Below are 21,364 nucleotides of genomic sequence, written 5' to 3'. Positions count from 1 at the left end.
TCCTCCGAGAATTTCAAGATGACAAGACTAAAGTCAAGTTTATTGGGAGATAAGGTCATGTCATGACCACTAGTGCGTCTGTTAGGAGTCTGCAGGCATCCGTTTCCCATGCCCTCTCAATGGCTCATTCCTGGATGTAGAGGTTGCTGGGGGCCGTAGGGTCATCCGTGGGCCTTGTCTCCACCACTACCGGCCTGAAGAAGACAGAGGCCAAGTCATTCGTTCATTCTCAAAGTAGTTAATAGAAACTGCACCATTCCAATGCCGGGCCTGACAATGACAACACCAGGCATGATGGGATATGCGTACAATCCCAATAACTGGGAGGCTGAAGCAAGCCAAGCTGGAGTTCAAGGTCATCCTCGGCTACCTAGGGAGTCTGAGGTTAGCCTGAGCTATAAAATCCTTTCAGAAAAAGGGGGGGGGGGGTCTGGCCAGGTGGCTCAGCAGGCAAAGGTGCTTGTCACCAAACATAATGACCTAAGTTCAATCTCTGCGACCCATGTGGTAAAAAGAATCGTCTCCTAAAAATGTTCTCTGATCTCCAGGTGCCCTCTGTGCCATGTGTCCCCAACCCCCAATGTGATAGAAGAGAAGCGAGAATCGGAGACCAGCCAGGGCTACATAAGCTATCTCACGGCAACAACAGTAAAAGGAGCCGTGGGGAGTTCACACTCCCAACCTCAAGGGTAGACTAAAGGAAAACAGGGAAGCACCGGTGCAGGGGCTTCTGCTGAGGGCAGCCAAGGCTCCCAAGAGTCACGGTGGAGCCGGAGCCTCGGGAGGGAACCTTGCAAAAGAACATGGAAGGGTTTTCTAGGCTGTGGAAACCTCCTCTCCACACCAGCAGCCTCTCCTATTCCCCATTCGTCCCTCCACCACCATACCTGGGGGAGCAGAGCAGACGGAAGGTGAGGGTGGGGTCTCTCAGCTCCTGCAGCGGCTGTAGAGAAAGTGTGTCTGTGTGTGTGCGGAGAAGTAGGGCCTTCCCTCTCCCTACAGACACGGCTTCCTCAGGGTAAGTCTAACCCCAGACCCACTCATGAAGCTGTGTGACTTTGACAAACATGTGACTTAACTGCTCTGTGTCCAAGACTACTAACCTGCAAAGTCGCCGCGCCCTATCGGATAGGCAACTGTGAAGGGTGGGTAAGTCAGGAACCAGGGAGCCGGTACGATGTGTGCCCTGAAGCTTCCCTACACGAGTCCCTGTCCTGACCCAGGGCTTCTCCAAGCCCATTTAAAGGATGTGAAGGTTGAGGATGAGGGCAAGGGAGTGGTGTGAACTGAAGGAGCCTACCTGTTTCAAGCCTGGAGCCCACACCTGAACTCCATGCTTCCAGAAGGCCTCGAGTCGATCTTCAACCATAGCTAGAGAGGAAGCAGTTCCCTGTGACCTGGAGGTCACAGAGCTCCCACTCTTGACCCTGGACCCTCCCAACTAACACATACCCACAGCCTCGACCGCTTCTGTCATGGGGATCTCAGGGGTGCGGAGCCCAGGAGCTGGTGCCCCCTCTGGGGTCACTAGCTTTAGAGAGCCTGAAGGGAAGTGGAAGGAAGGCTTTGAGCACAACGTCCTGGGCTGAGGACCGGAAAGGGAAGGGAGGAAGGCTCTTACCATCCATCAACACCATCACCATGTCTTCCTTTACTTGGATCACCTGCACTGGTCCCTTGTGCTCTGCGCGAGAGGCAGGGGCTTAAGAACTAACTGCCTAGCTCTGTTCAGCTAGCACCCCTCAGGTCCCTGCCTGCCACGTGCGCTCCACCCTGCCACGTGCGCTCCACCCTGTTATGACCAGTCAAGGAAGACCACACACCCTGTTCCATCTCTTTCTCGGTATCGGGTTCGGGCATAGCCCTGCCCAACCATTCTGCCCTTCCCCTTCCCTGGTGCCCTAACCTGTAGTCCCATCCTTGATTGGCCCCTTCTCACAAGCCACATCCTTTCCAGAAACCATGCCCCTTTTCTGAAGCTCCGCCCTCTTCCCTAGGCCCCGCCCCTTCCCTGCAGCCTGAACCCCGCCCTGCAGCCCCGCCTTGGTCTGCAACTTTTCCCTATTGTCCTCTTTCCTGAAGCACTACCTTTCCAGGACTGCCTTTTCCCTACAGCCCCTCCTTCCCCGGCAGCGTCTCCCTTCCTAGCATCCTTGCCTCTTAGGGGCAAGGCCCACTCACCCGTGCTGGAGTCGTCCAGCCAGCAGGACAGCGCACCGAAGCGCACGGTGTGGAAGAGCACCGACTTTGCCGCCTGCCCCGGGCTCACGCCGATGCACACAGCTGGCAGCTCGGAGCCCGGCGTTGTCAGCAGCGTGAACACCGGCAGCGGCGTGGGCAGCGGGAACAGCACCTGCTGCAGGCCCGCGCGGGGAAGAGCGATTCAGGGAGGCTCTGAGACCGGGGGTGGGGTGGGGGACTAGGTGGGGAGTCCCTCGGAGATTTTCAGGCTTCTTTAGAAAGAAGCAAAGTGTGCTTCTAGAGTAAATGTGGCTTTGTCTGGAGGCGTGTCAACCTGGTGACGGAAAAGCAGGAACACCCCCTACACACACACACCAGGCCAACAAAACCACTTTAGACTCAAAGGGACAGACCCTTAGAGACTGAAGAATAATTAAGTTGTTCAGATGTGAGGGACGGGGCTTAAATATCAGGAAGTGGTTTTCTTTTTAACGATTTACTTATTTTTATTTTATGCGCTTGGTGTTTTGCCTGCATGTATGTCTGTGTGAGGCTGTTGAGTCCCCTGCAACTGGAGTTTCAGACCGTTGTGAGCTGCCATGTGGGTGCTGGGAACTGAACGTGGGTCCTTTGGAAGAGCAGCCAGTACTCTCTTAATCGCTGAGCCATCTCTTCAGACTCTCGGGAAATTTTCAAAATGCCTCAGGATGGGAAGGGAGCAACGACATGGACTGGCGGCTGGGGGGGGGGGGGGGCATCCCATTCTTTATATAAGCGCTAATGGTGGATGGAGCACCCTCGCTCTACAGACTTACCCGGACAAGCAAGAATTTGTTCATTGGTTGGTACCACTGGAGCAAAACCACAGACGTCTCCAATGCCCCACATAAGAATGGGCCCCCAGAGCTAGCACTCTCAGCTGTGGAAGTGGACAAGAATGGGTCAGGTCAGGGTCCCTGTCTCCCTCTAGGATCCCCCAGTATCTCTCCAAGGGTCCTGGACACCATGCCTCAACCTTATTGAGTAGACACTGGCCAGGCACCAGCCCGCCCCATCACTCTGCACCCGGAGGGAAGCTGGCTCTCACCCACACAGCAAGCCCGGCAGCCTTTGGTGTCCTGGATCTTACTGGAGACCATGTTCTTTCTGGAGGAGGAGGAAGAGGAGTGAGGGGCTGCGCGGGCGCACTGGGGGCAGGGAAGCCAATGGCGCCCTGTGGGGCTCCTACCTTGCCAGTAACCGGTGAGGGCTAATGTGAGCAATGGGGCTTCCCGTTCTGCCGTCTTTCCTTTCAAGCAGGCCCAGGATGCTATGAGAATACAGGTAGGGTGTCTTCCCTGCAGTGTGTGTATGAGAGCGGGAGTGTCAAGCAGTTAGAGGACCCTTGCCATCTCTTTGTCTCCCAGCCCGCTGAAACTTCCCAACATGCAAACCCCACTTTCCAGTCACACAGTTCCCAGTCTTGAGACTTGAAAGGACCAGTGTGGTCCAGGCATCACCGTGATCTGCTTAGGAAAACAGAGCAGAATAGGTCGCCTGCCCTCATAACGCTGCTGCACCGGCAACAGGAGTGAGGTTTACCCAGCCCATGAGGTTGCACCTGAAGTTTATTTTTTTGGTGCTTGTGTCTCAGGTCCAGGCTGACCTCTAACTCCCCATGGAGCTGAGGCTGGTCTTGAACTCCCATCCTCCTGACTCTACACCTGGCACATATTTCAAAGTTTAACAGAAAAACCTACCTAAGCCAGGATTGGTGGCACCTGCTCATAGTCTCAGAACTTGGGAGGCTGAAGCAAGTGAGTCACTCTAAGTTTGAGGCTAGCCAGGGATAGACAGTCTCAAAAAAAAAAAAAAAAGGAGGGGAGATGATGATGAGCAGTTCTCTGTGAGGTTGAGGCCAGCCTGGTCTACATGAGTTCCAGGACAGCCAGGGCTACACAGAGAAACCCTGGCTTGGGTGAAAAAAAAGATAGGGGTTGGGGTGTTCTGGAGATACAGCTCAGTGGTAGCACATGTGCCCCACAAACACGGGCCCTAGTACTTACCAAACAACAGCAAACCCTGTAATTTCTTCAGTCTATCTTAAGTGAGACTAAGTCCTGACCCACCTACCTGTACCTGTCTCTTCTGCTCTGGGATTAAAGGGGTGTGCCAACAACACCCAGAGATGTCAAAGTTATTTAAAGATGAATTGATTGTAAAAAATTAACTCACAACCAACTTAAAGGAGTGAAGATATCAGAGCTCCATTTTACAGATAGGAAAACTAAGGCTCAGAGAGAAAAGCTCCTGGCCTTAAGTTCAACCAGTGGTGAGCTATGAACCTCAGGCCCGGTGGAGGTGAGGGCTCAGTTTGTGCTCATCCACACACACACATACCCACCCTCCCTTCACTCCTGGCCCCAGCCCCTGCCCCTGCCCTAGCCACAGGCTAACCTGAGAGAGACATGAGGAGGTTGTTGATGCAATAGAGCCAGGTTGTGCGGCCAGGGAAGATCTGTAGAGGATGGGGTGACTCCTGTGATCCCCATTTGACCCTGTGCAACCCCACCCCACTCCCAGCACTGATCCCATCCCTCACCATTTCCAGCGTGGCCTCCTGATCATTCCGGTTCAGTATGAAAATGCCTTCCTCTGCCCCCAGGAGCAGGTTCTGATCTGAGTGGGCCAGACAAGGAGTTTGCTGGGCTCTCTCATCATGGGAGATGGACCTCCCAGACCTTTGTCCAAAACTGGCCCTCTACCCCAAACTCACCCTTTCATACCAATTCCCCTTGCAGGCTGACACCCCCAGTTTCTAACCCCCCCCCCCGCTCAGTCCCTTAAGCCAGTCTCCATGACCCCTCCTCCCCACCCCCACCCCCTTCTGTAACTTGCCAATGCCTGGCAGTTCTCTGTCCAGGGCCCTCCAACTCTACTTCCTGCAGCACCTCTCTAAGCCCTGCCCCTTCCTCCCTAGTGCTGATCTCCATCACTGATTTTTGACTCTGGATTCTCAACGTATGCTTTTCTATCCAGTGGGGCTGATCAGCTCTGGTGTCTCTCAGTATGCGTGTTTGTCTACATGTCAACCTGTACACCATGAACATGCAGTGCCCTCAGAGGCCAGAAGAGGGTTGGGATCCCCTGGAACTGGAGTTAGAGAAGACTGTGAGCCCCCATGTGGGTGCTGGGAACTGAACATAGGTCCTCTGAACAAAACAGCTGGTGCTCTTAACCACTGAGTCTTCTCCCCTGACTGTCTCTTGTTTTATGAGACCTGCTCACAAGTATCCCACTGGCCCTTGAACTTGCTATGAAACCAAAGTTGAATCTGAATTTCTGATCCTCCTGCCTCTACCTCCTAAGAGCAGGGGTTAGCAGTATGGACCACTATGCTCTTTGTTTGCTTAAGAAGGCTCTTGTCAGCCAGGTGGTGGTGGCAGCGCACGCCTTTAAGCCCAGCACTCAGGAGGCAGAGGCAGGTAGATCTCTGTGAGTTTGAGGCCAGCCTGCTCTACAGAGTTCCAAGACAGCCAGGGCTTCAGGGAGAAACCTTTTCTTGAAAAACCAAAAAGAGAAAAGAAAAAAGAGGAGGAAGAAGAAGAAGGGAAGGAGGAAGAGGAGAAGGCTCTTGCTATACAGCTCTGGCTGGCTTCAAACAAGTGATGATCCTTTGCCTCAGCCTCAGGAATGCTGGCATTAAAGGAACATACCTCTATTCCAAGACTCTTATTATTTAATACTGACCCCTCAATTTTTTTTTTTTTTTTTTTGTTTTTTTGAGACAGGGTTTCTCTGTGTAGCCCTGGCTGTCCTGGAACTCACTCTGTAGACCAGGCTGGCCTTGAACTCAGAAATCCACCTGCCTCTGCCTCCCAAGTGCTGGGATTAAAGGTGTGCGCCACCACACCCGGCCCTGACCCCTCAATCTTAACCTCCATCTCTAATCTCCTGAGTCTGTCCTTTTCTGCTGCAGTGAAACCCAGCCCCCCCCCCAAAAAAAAAAAAAAAACTGATGCCAGTCTCTACCATCTGAATGCAGGTGACCTTCATTTTCCCTTAGGGCTCCATCACGATCCCTAACTGTAGATGATCTTACTCAGACACCGCTGGCCTCTAAACTCGGACTCTCCTAGTATCTGCTTTTCAGTTCATTCTTTCCCTTCCCCTCTTGGATCCCCAAATCCCAACAGTAACCACAACTTCTGCTCCAGGTTTGGCTAGGCCAACAACGTCACTCCGGTAAGACGCTCTCTCCAGAGCTGAGCACCTGCTGGTTCCCAGCACCCATGCCTGGAGGCTCACAACTGCCTGTAACTGCAGCTCCAGGGACCTACATGCTCTTTTCTACTCTGTAAGTGCCTGGGTTTGTGTGCACAAACATAAACACAGCACACATTTGTTGACAGCTTCCAGGGAGAAAAAGTCAGTTTCTTTAAGAGCTAGCCATGTTCTAGTAGATGGCCCCACAGTCATAAGTTTGAACGGTACAAACTCAGGCTGGGTGGGCCTGAATCTGGGATGAGTGGAAGGTCAGGATATAATCAAAATATATCGTATGACATTCTCAAATAATTAATAACAATGTTGTATGTTAGAAGACATTATCTAAAAATTTAAAATGTAAATCTTAAATAGCAAAAAAGAGCTTCCTGGGGCTGGAGAGCTGGCTCAGTGGCTAAGAGCACTTGTTGCTCTTGCAGAGGACTTGGGTTCAGTTCTCAGCATCCATATGAGAATCAACAACCAGTTAACTCCAGCTCCAGCAGATACAGTGCCCTCTTCTGGCCTCTGTCAACACTGTGCGCATGTGATAGACAGGTGTACATGCAGGTAAAACCATTCACCCATAAAACTAAAACAATATCCTGCCCGTGTCTCTGTGCTCCCATTAGAGTCCTGTCCTTCCCGCCTGGCTCCTCACCAGGCTCTTCTGGGTCTCCTAAATGCCCACCTTTTGTAGAGGGATGTGTCCAGGCAGCTGTGCTGTGGATCTGAAGGGGACAGCCATTGAATAATTTCACAAGAAGGGGATATTTCTGGATGGCCATGGCCCGTGGGCAGCAGCAGTAGGCAGAGGACAGGAAGGTACAGAGTTCAGAATCTGCCCGTGCCTCCGAGGCGTATAACCCCCCCCCCCACTACCCCCACTCTACCCCCCCCAATCTGTGGCTCTGCCTTTCACAGTCTCATTTACTATAGTTAGGTATGGTCCAAAACATATTACATGAGAGATTTGAAAAACAAAAATATTTGTTTTAGGTTTTTTTGTTTTGTTTTGTTTTTTAGACAATGTCTCATTGTAGCCCAGGCTGACCTTAGATTTTCTCTGTAACCCAGGCTGACCTTAGATTCTATATGTAGCCCAGGCTGGCCTTAGATTCTATATGTAGCCTAGGCTGGCTTTCAACTCCTGACCCTCTTGCTTCCACTTCCAAAGTGCTGGGTATTACAGGTGTAAACCACCACACACTGATCCTTCAGTAAATCTCTTATTTTGCCTATCAATGACCCCCCTCCATAAATATATAGGATTGATTGGGTACTAACCAGTCCGAGGCACCCACTGGGGATCCTGAAATGGACCCTCCATGGATAAAGGGGAATGTCTTATATACAGCCCTGAGTGAGCTACTTACCTCTCTGCGCTTCTCGTTCTCCATCTGTGGATCAGAAAACAGCCGCTTCTAGGATCCCCCTCCTCCAGAGTCTATGTACCCCACTTGGCCTAGAACCTCCCCCCTCCCCCTTTGCAGGTAATGGATACAGAAAGCAAGGCTTTGCACTTAGCAGCTAAGCTCTCTTCCACTGAGCCACGCCCCCAGCCCCTCACTGTTGAACTGGACTAGGCTGGTTACTGCCCTAACCTTTCACAGAAGAATTCTAGAGAAGATGACCAGTTTTTTGTCCACTTGACACAAGCTCGAGTCATTTAGAAAGAAGATACCATAACTGAGAAAATGCTTCAACCAGATTGTGGGACATTATTACTATTATTATTACTATTATTATTATTATTACCAATTAATGGGAGAGGGTGAGGGCCCAGCCCATTTTGGGTGGTACCACTCTTGGGCAGGGGACTTGGGTTGTACAGAAAAGCAAGCTGAGCGAGCTCTGAGGAGCAAGGCAGAAAACAGCATCCCTCCTCCCCCTCTGCTTCAGTTCCTGCCTCCAGGCTCCTGCCCTGGCTCCTCTGCAGGGTGGACTGAGAACTGGAAATGGAAGCCCAGCAAGCCCTTTCCTCCCCAGGCTGGTTTTGGTTGGCCTTCTATCAGAGTGATGGGAAAACTAACCGAAAGGGCTCAGCTACCTCCCAGCCCTGCAGCTCCCCACTGTCCTGCCTCAGCGCCCCCCACCCCACCCCTGTCCCCGAGTGTGTGGCCACCACAGAGAAGGTGGTATCTATTTTCATGTATGAAGGCTTGCACTTTATGAAGACACCAAGGTCGGGGCTCAGCAGGAAAGCACTGGCTGTGAGGAGCTGAGTTCAGACTCCCAGTGCCCATGTTAACAAGCGGGCATGACTATGGTCCTCCATAAGCACGGAGACTGGAGGGTCCCTGAGGCTTGCTGGCCACCAGCCTGGCAACAAGTCAGAGCTGATGCTCTGTCCCCAAGAAATAAGACGGAACATGGTAAAGCAGGTCACCTGCTCTCCTCCGGCCTCCACATCTACACACACGCCTGTGCATACACCACCCACCCACCTACACACATCCCACAAGATCAAGTCTGACACAGACAAAGGACTCCATAAATGTCACCTATCAGATGCCACCCCATCTTCCACTGGGCGGGCCCAGCCCACCCGTCCTGAGGCCGGTAGCTAGCTCTTACCTTTCCCCTCATCTTTTCCTTCCTTGGGGGTACGAGTGGGGGCTGGCCTGGCTCCGGAGCAGCTGGGTTCCACAATGAGGGATCTGGTGGGAGTTGAAGCCACATCAGGCCAGGAGACTTCCCCCTGCCTATCTTCCTCCCCAGGCCGTCCTGGTACCTGAGCGAGCTGTGAGGTGAGGGCTGCAGGTCGCTGGGGGAGGTCCAGGTCGGGGAGTACGTGGAGGGGGCCCACTTGCACATCGAACCAGAACCCCTGGGCTCAATTGCCCATCGTCCCTAATTCCTCCAGAACCATCATCTGATGGAGACCGAAACTTGGGCTACAGAGACAGGAGTATGGGAGAAATAGATACACAAGAGGTTCCAGAAGACAGTGTACCTCATACCCCAGTCCCAGCCTCCTCCAGAACCAAGAATTACTCATATCTATGACCCTCCCCAGGACACCCTGCCTTGGTTCCACCATTTCCAAGACCCATGTCCCCATGAGAAGGACTATCAGCATACCCCAGAAAACAAAGGGTTAATGCTGGGCACCAGCTTCCACTCTACCCACCGCTTCAGACACCCCAACACCCAGCCTTGCTTTAAGCAAACAAATTTTTGTTTTGAGACAGTGTCAGGCTATGTCACTGTGTAGCCCAGGCTGGCCTTGAACCTGCTACACAGTTAAGGATGACCTTGAACTCTTGATCTTCTTGCCTCCACTGCCTGAATGCAACACCACACCCAGTTCCAATGGAGTTTTTATACATCCAACCCAAACTTCAAATTCTTTTTTTGTTTGGTTTTTCGAGACAGGGTTTCTCTGTGTAGCCCTCACTGTCCTGGAACTCACTCTGTAGACCAGGCTGGGCTCGAACTCAGAAATCTGCCTGCCTCTGCCTCCTAAATGCTGGGATTAAAGACATGTGCCACCACACCTGGCTCCAAACTCCAAATTCTTAAGCTTTTTGTAATATTCAAACACCCCCCCCACCTCCCCACCCATCCAACCCCCGGCTTAAACCATCCCATCATCAAAGGACTTGGCCTCAGGATTCCCAGGGCCTCACCTTGGGGGGCAGTGGAGGAGGTATGTTCTCTGAAGGGGCAGGGCTGAAACACAAAGACAGGGTGAGCAGATGTGGGTTCAAGGAACAGGATGGGATGTGTCAGGCTTGTGGCCTGGGACTGAGGGGCAGTGGGGGAAGGGTGACTTAGAGCCATGGCTATAAACAGCAATAGCAGCTCTGAGCTTTTACATGGTGTCCACAAGAAGTCACGGGGCAGCGTGTGTGTGGGGGTCCTGCTTCACTCTTCATGCTCCATCCCTCATACCCACACACAGAAGGTAGGGAACAAACAGGGGCAGGCTTGGAGACTGTCCCCCAGCCAGGGCAAGGAGAATGTGGGGACTTGGGATGACTGCTGGGGTGCAGCTTAAACCTGCGACTCAGACCCTGACTGGTAGGAAATGTCCATGGGTCAAAATTTTAGTCTGAGATTAGGCCTCCAGTCACAAGCCTGTAATCTCACTTATTTAGAAAGCAGAGGCAGGAGGATTGAGAGGGTTCAAGAGCAATGCAGGCTACAGACGGAAGCTGGGTGAGAAAATGACAAGACTTGGGGGAGAAGACTGGGGTTGAAGCTTAGTGAGGGAGGTAGCTCGAGGAGTCTGAGCCTAGGAAGGAGGCGAGACGCCAGAGCTGGGATGGTCAAGTGTGGTCAGGCCTGGGCCTTGAGGGCAGCTAAAAGACCCAAACTGGGGATTAGATAAAAAGTAGAGGGGCTGGAGAGATGGCTCAGTGGTTAAGAGCACTGACTGCTTTTCCAAAGGTTCTGAGTTCAAATCCCAGCAACCACATGGTGGCTCACAACCATCCATAGTGAGATCTGATGCCCTCTTCTGGAGTGTCTGAAGACAGCTACAGTGTACTTAACATAAAATATTTAAAAAAAAGTAGAAGGAGCCAGGCCTGGTTGGGCAAGTAATACCAGTTGAGGCAGGAGGACTGCCTGGGCTACAGAATGAATTCAGTTCCAGCCTGCACATGCATCAAACTAAAAACTAGAAGCAGCTAGCCATGCCTTTAATCCCAGCCTGGGAGAGGCAGAGGTACGTAGATCTCTGTGAGTAGGGCCAGCCTGGTCTAAATATAGAGCTGGGGCTACATAGTAAGATTCTATTTCAAGTTTTTTATTTTTTTCCTCTCTGTTTTTTCAGACAGGGTTTCTCTGTGTAGCCCTGGCTATCTTGGTACTCACTTTGTAGACCAGGCTAGCCTCGAACTCAGAGATTTGCCTGCCTCTGTCCCAAGTGCTGGGACTAACGATGTATACTACCACTCCCAGCTTCAAGAAAACAATTATTTTTACAGAGAGATGGCTCAGTGGTTAAGAAAATTTGCTATTCTTGCAGAGGACCTGGGTTCCTAGCACCCACGCAGCCACTCACAACCTTAACTCCAGCTCCAGGGATCTATCGCCCTCTACTGGCCATCGCATGCAGCAGGTACAAATGTGGCCCAGGCAAAACACCAAACAGAATAAATCTAAAGACTTTTTTTTTTTTTTTTAAGTAAAAAAGAGCAGAAGATGTAGGTCAGTGATAGAGCACTTGCCTAGACTCCACTGTGGAGGGGCTGTGGGTGTGGCTCGGGGGTAAAATGCTTGTGTCATGAGTGGGAAACCTTAAGGTCAATCTGAAGGAGGGAGAGGAGGTTTGGGGAAGGAAAGGGCGCGTTGGAATTGAGATGGGGGGTCCAGGGGTCAGAGGTGAAGGTAGACGGTTCAATGGGCTTGGGGAGCAAGGATGGAGAAGAGGAGGGAAGGAGGGAGCTGCACTGAGGGTCATGAGAGCGCAAGCATTGGGGTGATAAGAAGATAGGAAAGGTGGGAATCTGGGGTAGAGGTTGGAAGACCCAAGGCAGGGGTTCTCAGGTGCTGAGGTGCGGCAGTGAGGGGTTCATGGGGGTCTTACATGTCCACATCATCATAGTCGTCATCAGAATCTGACAGCTGACTCCTGAAGAATAACAGGCATGAGCTTCAGGTGGCTCCCACATAACCCCGCCCCCTCCCCTCCAACCGGGGAGATGGGGAGGGGTCCTGGACCTGGGACTGGTGCTCCCGAAGTGTGCAGGGGGATATAAGCGAACCTGTGGGATGAGGAAAGAGTAAGCCCAGCACAGGGCAGGAACGCGGGGGACGGGGGGGGGGGGGCGGAATGCATCTGGGCAGAGTACAAGAGTCTGCTCACAGTTTCAGCCTGAGGTCTGCAGTCCACGCATCTGGGCCTCTGGAACTCCATTTGCCTCCCTGGGAGGTGGGCGGAGACAATCTAGTGAGGGTGGAGCCCCAGAGAGTGGGCGGAGACACCCAGTAAAGGATCAGGTAAGGAGATAGGATGAAAAAGAATGCATCTGGAGGTCAGGCGTGTTGGCGCACGCCTTTAATCCCAGCACTTGGGAGGCAGAGGCATGCAGGTTTCTGAGTTTGAGTCATGTTTGGGGGCCCAAGGGTGGCAGCAGAGAGGTAGAAGGACTCAAAGTAGCAGTAAGGCATTTGTTTTTTGGGCGCTAAGTAGGTATTAGGAGTTCTGACAGATTTTGTTGTGGTGGTGGTGGTGGGGTTTTTTTTTCCCCGTTGCTTGGGGTTTTGTTTTGGTTTTTCAAGACCAGTTTCTCTGTGTAGCCCTGGCTGTCCTGGAATTCACTCTATAGAATAGACCAGGCTGGCCTCGAACTCAGATCCACCTGCCTCTGCCTCCAGAGTGCTGGAATTGAAGGTTTGCGCCAAGACCACTGGCTCTTTCTTTCTTACTTTCTTTCTTTTAATGAATGAATTTGTTTGTTTCGTGAGAGGGAGGAGCGTGTGCATCAGAGGACAACTTTCGGAGGTTGGTTCTATCCTTCCACATATGGGTTCAGGTCATTAGCCTTAGCAGCAAGCCCCTTTGCCTACTGAGCCATCTCACTGTCCCTCCTATTTATTTTTAAGGCAGGCCACACCTGTGTGATCGTGAAGTTCTGATTCTCTTGCCTCCACTGCCCAAGTGCTGGGATCACAGCTGAACTTCAGCCTAGGACCTTGTGTATGCGAGGCAAGCACTCTACTGCTTGAGTTATAACCCCAGCTATTCTTATGGGTTTTTGGTTTGGTTTTGGTCTTTGTGAGGCTTTTTTGTTTGTTTGGTTGGTTGGTTGGTTTGGTTTGGCTCTTGGTTCTTTTAATGGCTGTTTTGAGACAAGGTCTCACTGTGTCACCCTGGCCTGGAAGTCACTATGTAAACCAGGCAACCCTGAACTCCCAATGGCCATCCAGAGTGCTGGGATTCATGGTGTGCACCACTATGCCTTTAGAAACATTCTTGAGGTTTCCTTTGGGTCAGAGCTGGAAGGTGGTGTCTAAGGACTGCAGAGAGGAGACTGAGGAGAGGAGACCCTACAGTCGGTCAGTTTAAGACTTTCATGGCTACACATTTCTTGGGATTTGAGCCCCTGCTGGTCAGAGAGAGTGCTAGGTGGCCCCAAACTGTAGGTTTCTCTACTCACGGCAGCAGTCTGCATCTGGGATCCCTAGTGAGCTGGCCCGGTAGGTAGATCTGATCCGCCGAGGGATGGCAGGGGGTGGCTGGGCAGAAGGGTAGACACATCAGGGCTCACAACCTTCTGCAGTCCTCCATCACTCTGTGAGCCCACCTCACACCCTCCTTCTTAGAACCATGCCAGGCTTACTATCCTCACACCATTTTCCTTCTAACATGTGCTTCCAGAGGCCTCTCCTGGTCCTGGCAGGAGGAGGGCCCTGCTCAAAGGCCCATCGGTCCCCATGCCCTTCTCTACTAAGGCCCTTACCTCAGGCTCCTCATCTTCAATATCAACAGGCAGCCCCTTCCCAGGATTCTTCATTTTGTCAAGAAGATCCAAGATCAGGCCTCTGTTCAGCCCTGGCTGGGACACCAGCTGATGCTGTGAGAGGGGTAGGGGTCAGAGGGATGGCATGGCAGGTGGGCAGGAGTCTCAAGAGTCTAAGGTCATTCTTGGCTATATAGCAAGTATGAGGCTAGCCTGGGCTAATATGAGACCATAACAAGACAAACAAATGAAATACGACAAGCACTAGGAAACAACATACAAGAAATAATTGGGTATTAATTTGGTTTGAGTTTTATTTTTGTGACAGGGTCTCATGTAACTCAGGCTAGCCTCAAATTCTCTATGTAACTAAAGATGGCTTTGAACTTCTGATCTTCCTATCTCTGCCTTCCTAGTGCTGAGACTATAGACTTGTGCCCCGAGGCCTGGATCTCCCTGTACAGTTTGGAAGGTCCTGTGGGTAGAGTCCTGGAGAATTCTGAGGGACAAGGGGTTTTGAAGGGGTCCAGGGTTCTATATACAGCTCTTGTGAGCTGGGGACGACTCAGTAACCCTGGGCTGAAGGAGCAGGGTCGGGAGGGGTATGGCTTACACTGAGCATCTTGGTGGCACTGGGGCGTTTCTTGGAGTTCTTAGTGAGGGTGACTTTGACAAAGTTGTGGAAGGAAGATGACCTTGGGAGGAAGAAGCCAGGTCTGGGATGAAGGGATTGGAGTTCTTGCCCTCACCCCCCACACCCTCCCTCTTCCTGCCCTCAAGTCATCTCCCTTACCATCTGCTCTTTTCCTTCAGCCGAGGAGGCTGGTACCCGCTCTTGGTCATGAGGAAGAGAACCCTAGATCAGTAGGGAAGAACATGGGATTCAAATCCATGAGGACAGACCTCATAGTTTCAGGAGTTCCCCATGGAAAGAGGACAAGGGAAATGGCTCAGTAGGTAAGAGCACTTGCTATGCAAGCCTGAGGATCTGAGTTCAAATCCCCAGATCCCCTATAAAAAAGTCAGCATGCCTGTGACTCTAGTTTGATTTTGTTATGTAGCTCAGGCCAGACTCAAATTCCCGGCCTCTTTGCCTCAGCTACCTGAGTGCTGGAACAAGCCAGCCATGCTTGGCTGGGAGGGCAACCTCTGCGAGTTTATGATGAGTTTCCACGTGGGAATGTCTTGCTGGGCATGGAGGGCCACATGGGTAATGCCAGCGCTTGAGAGGTCAAGGCCTTTACCTGAGAGGGTGCACATCAAAGAGAGGGGGCTGAAGCTCAGCCAGCTCGATGGCTGTGATGCCAAGAGACCAGATGTCGCACAGCTCATTGTATCCACCCTTCAGGGCCACCGCTGCCACCTCTGGAGCCATCCTGTGGGCAGAGACCCTCAGAGAGCAAGAAGTGGCCCAGGGACAGGAGAGAGGTGGGGGGAGGGAAAATTGGGGTGCAGACAGCAGGGGAGAAGGATACCAAGACAAAGTTGCAGAAGGAGTTAGAAAGGGAGAGTGTGGCCGGGCAGTGGTGGCGCACGCCTTTAATCCCAGCACTCAGGAGGCAGAGGCAGGCGGATTTCTGAGTTCGAGGCCATCTCCTGGTCTACAGAGTGAGTTCCAGGACAGCCAGGGCTATACAGAGAAACCCTGTCTTGGAAAAAAAAAAAGGAGAGTGTGGGTGTGCTCAGGAGCTGAGCATTCTGGAGGCTAAAGCAGGAGTTTGAGGCCAGCCTGGGCTATGGAGTGAGGCACTGACTGAAAAATGAGAGAGAGGGAAGAAAGGAGACACAGTAATGGTATTAGAACCTAGCTTCAGTCCCTAAGACAAAGCAAAAGTCTCAGAGCCACAGGCTCAGAAAACACAGAAATAGATAAAGAGAGTTGTGGAGAGATAGGGATCAAAAGGTACAAACCAACCCAAGCTGTGTGCAGTGGTGGTGCATGCCTGAAATCCTAAACTCTAGGAACTGGAGACAGAAGAATCAGGAGTTCAAGGCCAGCCTGAGCTATGGGAGAGCCTGTGTTGTTAACAATGACAACAAAACACTACCACACACACACGCACTCACACCCTACAACCACCACCACTGAAATCCTAAACACTAAGAGAAAGGGCCAGAAAGAGACCTAGATAAGTGGAAAAATCAACAGGGGTCATAGAGGAGGAAACGGTCTTTAGTAGGAGAAGGCAAAGCCAAGGACTTCCTGGGGACCAAGACGGGAATGCCCCTGTTCCCATCCCAGCCACCCCCAGCACCCCTCACCAGTACGGTGTCCCAATGAAAGAAAGGCGCCGGGCCAGTGTCGCCCCAATCTGGGCTGAGATCCCAAAGTCAGCTGGAGGCAGAGACAGAAACCATGTTGGCCCCACTCGCTCCTCAACCTCCATCAGCTCCCGGGCACCCTGTGAGCCAGACTCACCCAGCTTAACCTCCCCGCAGTCGTTGATGAGGATGTTGGCTCCCTGGAGAGCAGAGGAAGGATTAGAGGCTGACAGAGACCCTGCTTCCCGGTGCTTTGCCGTTCCCAACCTCGACTCCTCCCTAAAGCTCAAAATGAGTTGGCAGGCCCCCTAGGACCCTCTCTTGGTGGCACCCTTGTCCCAAGTCTACCTTGATGTCTCGATGTATCTTCTTCTCTGAATGCAGGTAGGCCAGTCCCTGGAGAGAGGTGAGCAATGACCCCGGTGAGCACCTTTCTCCTTGCAAAAGCCCTGCTTGCTTTGGGAGTCCCTTGGTCCCTTCTCACCTGAAGCACTTCCCGGCACACATAGCTGATCTGGAGCTCGGACAGAGAGCCAGTCACTGCAAAAGTCATCCCAGCCAGGCCAGGCATTGGAAGAAGAGTCAGGAATCCTGGCTCTCTGGGGTTCCCAGCCTCCCTCCTCCCATGACATCGGATAGGATGTCTGAAGAGGAGGGACTTTAGATGGGACAACCGGAAAGGGGAGAGAGAATAGTAACTGCCTGAAAGGTAGTTGCTCTTGCCTGTAATCCAATTACTTGGAAGGATGAGGCAGGAGGGTTGCCTTGAGTTTGAGGCTCGCCTCAGCTATATACCAACATACAGGCCAGTCGGGGCTACATAGAAAGACCTGTTTCCAAAACAACCAAGAGCATTCGCACATGGGAGAAGAGTGAAGACAGATAAATAACTAGCTATTAGGCAGAGGACAACAGTTAACTCAGCAAATCATTACAATAGTCCTACTCTGTGCCAGGTCCTGGAGACACAGCTACAAACAAGATAGTCACACCAAAAGGCTGGGGGCATGGTTCAGGAGGAAAGCATTTGCCTGAAATCCTCCAGTGAGGGGCTGGGGGCGTGGCTCAACAATAGAGTCCTTGACTAGCATGTGAAAATCTCCAGGTTTCAGTACTAGCACATGCACCTGCAAACACACACACACACACACACACACACACACACACACACACACAAAGATAAATCCCTGCTTTCATGGAGAAAACACGGGAATATATTATTTCAAGAGAAATAATATATAAGACGGAAAGGCTAGAGGAATATCTCAGTGCTGGACCTCTTGCCTGTTATTTCAAAAACAAGAAATAACGAAAAACATATAACATAAGGTGTTAATAAGCTAGTAGTTAGAAAGAAGAAACAGAGCCAGAAACAACAGGAAATATGTGTGGGAAGGGCTATGACATTTGACACATGCTGGTCAGCAAGGCTACCATAAGAAGCCAAAGCGGGGGTGTGATGGGTCCCGCTCTGCAGGAGAAAAGGAGCAAGGGCAGCTTCTCATGGAGGACGATGGGAGACGAGGGAGTCTCTGCATGGGGTGATGTGAGGGCAGGCAAGATGAGCAATGGCGAAGATACAGAGACAGGCAGCAGCAGACAGACAGACCCAGTGTCAGGCAGAGAAAGAGATGAGCAGAGACCCAATGCAGGGAGATAGACGTATTTTAGAAGACAAGCGGGGTTAGTGAAGAGACAAGAGAAAGATAGGACAGAGGGTGTCGGGCAGAGACCAGGGCTTACACAATGACTGGGTGAGTCACTTCCTGCCTATCGGCCTCAGTTTCCCGTTCTGGGGGAGGTTCTGTGTTGCCCGGATGGAAGCTGGAACCTGGATCCATCCTACCAGGCAGGCATTCTACCACTGAGCTAAAGGGAGACCTTTTCAGACAATTTGAAATCGTGGGTAGGGGGAGTTAGAGAGAGTAAGACAGGTGAACACCACAACTGTAGAAAAGGCTGAGGTGTAGGGCCTGGTGGCAGAAGACGGGCCGTTCAGTAGCTAGAAGACTAGCTACTGAAAAGGCTAAGGCAGAGAGACTGCAAGTTCAAGGCCGGCCTGCCACAAAATAATAAGTAAAAAGAGGGCTGGGGAGCATCTACGAGAAATTGAAGGGATGTGTTAAGAATACATTGTCAGAGCTGGGCGTGGTGGCGCACACCTTTAATCCCAGCACTTGGAAGGCAGAGGCAGGCAGATTTCTGAGTTCGAAGCCAGCCTGGTCTACAAAGTGAGTTCCCAGGACAGCCAGGGCTATACAGAGAAACCCTGTCTCAAAAAAAAAAAAAAAAAAAAAACATTGTCTACCTATAATTCTTAAAGAATAGATAAATTAATTTAAATTAAACCCTCAAAGAATAAAGTCATTAATTAAAAAAAAAAGAGGTAGGTGTTAGGGATACAGCTCAGAGTGGTTGCCTAGCAAACGTAAGACTCTAGGTTCAAAACTCACTATAGCAAAAAAAAAAAAAAAAAAAAAAAAAAAAAAAAAAAAAAAAGTGTGTGTGTGTGTGTGAAAGAGAGAGAGAGAGACTCAGAAGGGATGACAGGCCTATGGGACTCCTACCCTCAAATTTCCCTGAAAGGTGGACTGCAGGCTAGACCCAGAAATTTACTGACTGCCTACCTGAAAATCTGAACAACTAATCTGAGTTGGAGAATGCAGAAATAGGCCAGGCATGGTAGCAAATGCCTTGAATATCAACACCAGGGGTGATAGTGAGAAGCCCATCTCAAAAAAGAAGAAAAAAAGAAAATGCAAAACTGCCCCAACCCAGGAATAATTTTTGGCAAGAAAATATAGACATCCAGACAAAGATAGAGACATGGAAGTGAAGGGGATTATTGCCCAGGAAAAGACAGGCAAGACCCACAGGTGCTGGAGGGCAGGGCCATCATGGGATCCCCAGCAACAGCCAAGTGCACGGGCTGATGGTATGGTGTAGACTGGGAAGTCAGCTTCCAGGATACAAGCACAGAGAGAGACAGGAGAGGTGGACTGGTGGTGGAAGGGGGCCTCTGTCCCCTTGTCCTTCTAACCTTGGTAGATGTCCTGGAGAGAACCAGCTCCACAGAATTCCATGCAGATCCACAGCTTCTGCAGCCTATAGGGCGTCAAGAGAGCAGGGATTACAATGGTAGTGAGACCTCCCGGGGCTATCTCACTCCCCCGCCCACCACACAGTGTCCTGTTCCCATGACAGCAGAGGCTGAGGATAGCCAGGAAGTGTGTATTCCAGAGCAATTTTTAGGTCTTTGGGTTCCAACCCAAGAGCACCCCACTGCCACCCCAAGGTAATTTAGGGGACAGGGCAGAGAACCCATGGCGAAGCAGACAAGACAAAGAATCCCGGGTTTGAGGAAAAGATGCCATTATTGAGGCAGCTGAGATATTATCTTGGGAGCCAAGAAATTTGAGAGCTCAAATTAAAGAAGCAGAATAAAAATGGGTGATGCAGGGAGCAGACTAGTGAGAGATTTGATTACAACAACGAGGAGGGTTCTAGATTAGCCCTTAAAAATTAGCAGGCACTCAGTAAGAAAGGCAGAATTTCAGATTGGGAATCAGACTGGGATGCCCCAATTAAAAGTGAAAGTCCTCAGGTTGGAAGTCAAGTTAGGGTATCTGGGTCACAAATGGTAGTTTAGGAGTGGAGACCTGGTCAGAGTTAAGGGGCTGGGGTTGGGGGATGGGCTAAGACATCACCAGAGGTAACTGCCATGGTAAGCCACGATGTTGGCGTGCCGGCAAGTTTTCAGCATGAGAATCTCCTTCTGAAGGGTGGCGACGTCATCATCTGTGGGGAGGGGCCGGAGAGCGAAGGTGGGCTACAAGCGGGGGCTTACAGAAATGTCCCTGTATCCCAGGAAGGAAAGGGCGGGGATGGGGAAGAAGTTTCTGGGGGTGCTCTCACCAGGCTCCATCTTCACCATCTTCAAAGCCACCAGGTCCTTAGACACCTTGTCGCGAGCCTTGTAAAGGGGAAGTTGGTCATCAGGCAGACTCCATAGCTTGCCATCCTCAGCATCTCTGAACCAAGGCCAAGGCCTGGCATTCTCTTACACTCCTGCTTGCCAGCCTCTCCCCAACTATCCCAGGGTTGTGGTGGAGGAGACAGAAGGGCTTTCTCACCTTGAATACTTCTCCATAAGTTCCACCACCCAGTCGTTGCAGTAGATCATAGTGTTCTCGAGGGTCCTTATTAAAAATGTCGGGGTCCACAAGGGCCATTCCTGGAGGCCGGGGCTGGGCCAGTGCCCAGGGGGCCAACAGGGCCTCAGGGTTCAAGCTTTGGTATTACCTTCTGTCTCCACACAAGTCCTGGGCCCGCCTTGACTCTGTGGGCTGTGGCCTTCCCCCTCCCCACTCTCGCTTCCTGCCCCAGCTGCAGGGCTGTGCAGAGGGCTGCACAGAGGGCTCCACCCCCGTCCCCTGGGTTCTGAGAGTTTGATCGCCTTGGGACCCATGGGACTCCCCTTTACCCACTGAAGGACACTATGTAAATAAGATGCAAAAGTTCTTAAATGCAACCTGGGGCTGACCTAGCACCCTCTCCCCAACACTCTATTTTGGGAGGAGTCATAGGTTACGGTTGAACCTCTGCTGGGTTCTTGAAGATCTGGAATCAAGCCAGAGGTTGCAGGTCTGCACAAAGCTGGCTAGGTTTCACAGAAGACCTGTTTACTCGTGACACATGCATGTGACTTAAGTGACAGCTGAGCTCAGGGCACCTGCCCGCATGGCACATGTCTGTGCAACGCTTCAAACGTGTAGGGAATCTGTGGCAGACGTGGAACACTTGTTAGTAGCCCCTACGCAGAGCCGATGGAGACTACAGGTGTCTTTTGCCTTCCCGGCCTCCTAACAGCACTGTAGCAGTACGGAACCGAGTGGGGACCAGCGAGGAAGTGAAGATACATACAAGATGCTGTCTCAGGCACCCAAGTCGGAGACAAGAAGGGCTTCAGAGAGCATCTCCCACCCGACTAAACTCAAAGAAAAGGAAACAGCAACCCTTCACGGGGCTAAACGCTTAAGGCTACGCATGCGTAGAGAAAATAAAGTCTCCTTTCCCCGTACAACTCCAGCGCACGCGCGTCAGAAGCTTAAGTACTAAGTTTGCGCGGCCCGGGAAAAGCTTAGCCCGCCTCCTGGCGCCTGCGTAGTAAGGCAGACTAAACCTTTTCTCACGCTATTGGTCTCTTTTAAGTGAGCTCATTGCGCATGCGCAAGTTACAACTGCTGGAAGGAAATCACGTG

The 21,364-nt window shown here is 51.5% G+C and overlaps 1 protein-coding gene across 8 annotated transcripts; it reads right to left on the bottom strand.

Annotated features, from left to right (window-relative positions):
• Window positions 1-11: 11 nt before the first annotated feature.
• On the bottom strand, window positions 12-21,241 carry Map4k1 (mitogen-activated protein kinase kinase kinase kinase 1). Of its 8 annotated transcripts, XM_017322280.1 has the most exons (33): window positions 21,027-21,241; window positions 20,237-20,302; window positions 20,019-20,076; window positions 19,811-19,901; window positions 19,144-19,208; window positions 16,588-16,643; window positions 16,452-16,499; window positions 16,261-16,303; window positions 16,104-16,176; window positions 15,086-15,217; window positions 14,635-14,697; window positions 14,455-14,536; window positions 13,842-13,955; window positions 13,539-13,617; window positions 12,245-12,303; window positions 12,100-12,143; window positions 11,966-12,010; window positions 10,059-10,101; window positions 9,161-9,323; window positions 9,004-9,086; window positions 7,803-7,826; window positions 7,118-7,202; window positions 4,763-4,839; window positions 4,618-4,678; window positions 3,410-3,518; window positions 3,269-3,327; window positions 2,997-3,100; window positions 2,182-2,356; window positions 1,622-1,684; window positions 1,453-1,542; window positions 1,301-1,371; window positions 888-943; window positions 12-194 (listed from the first exon to the last, which is right to left on the bottom strand). In XM_017322280.1, exons 3-33 carry the CDS (start codon window positions 20,035-20,037, stop codon window positions 125-127), a joined length of 2,346 nt encoding a protein of 781 aa, XP_017177769.1. In that variant the 5' UTR covers window positions 20,038-20,076; window positions 20,237-20,302; window positions 21,027-21,241; the 3' UTR covers window positions 12-124. The 8 variants fall into 8 exon arrangements, with proteins under 8 accessions (XP_017177769.1, NP_001341983.1, XP_006540058.1 ...); NM_001355054.1 differs by lacking the exon at window positions 888-943; XM_006539995.2 differs by having other exon boundaries at window positions 7,118-7,157; window positions 20,237-21,206.
• Window positions 21,242-21,364: the final 123 nt, after the last annotated feature.

The sequence above is a fragment of the Mus musculus genome, chromosome 7, assembly GCF_000001635.26.
Source record: "Mus musculus strain C57BL/6J chromosome 7, GRCm38.p6 C57BL/6J".
Classification (NCBI taxonomy): domain Eukaryota; kingdom Metazoa; phylum Chordata; class Mammalia; order Rodentia; family Muridae; genus Mus; species Mus musculus.
This window is presented reverse-complemented; position numbering and strand designations above follow the sequence as displayed.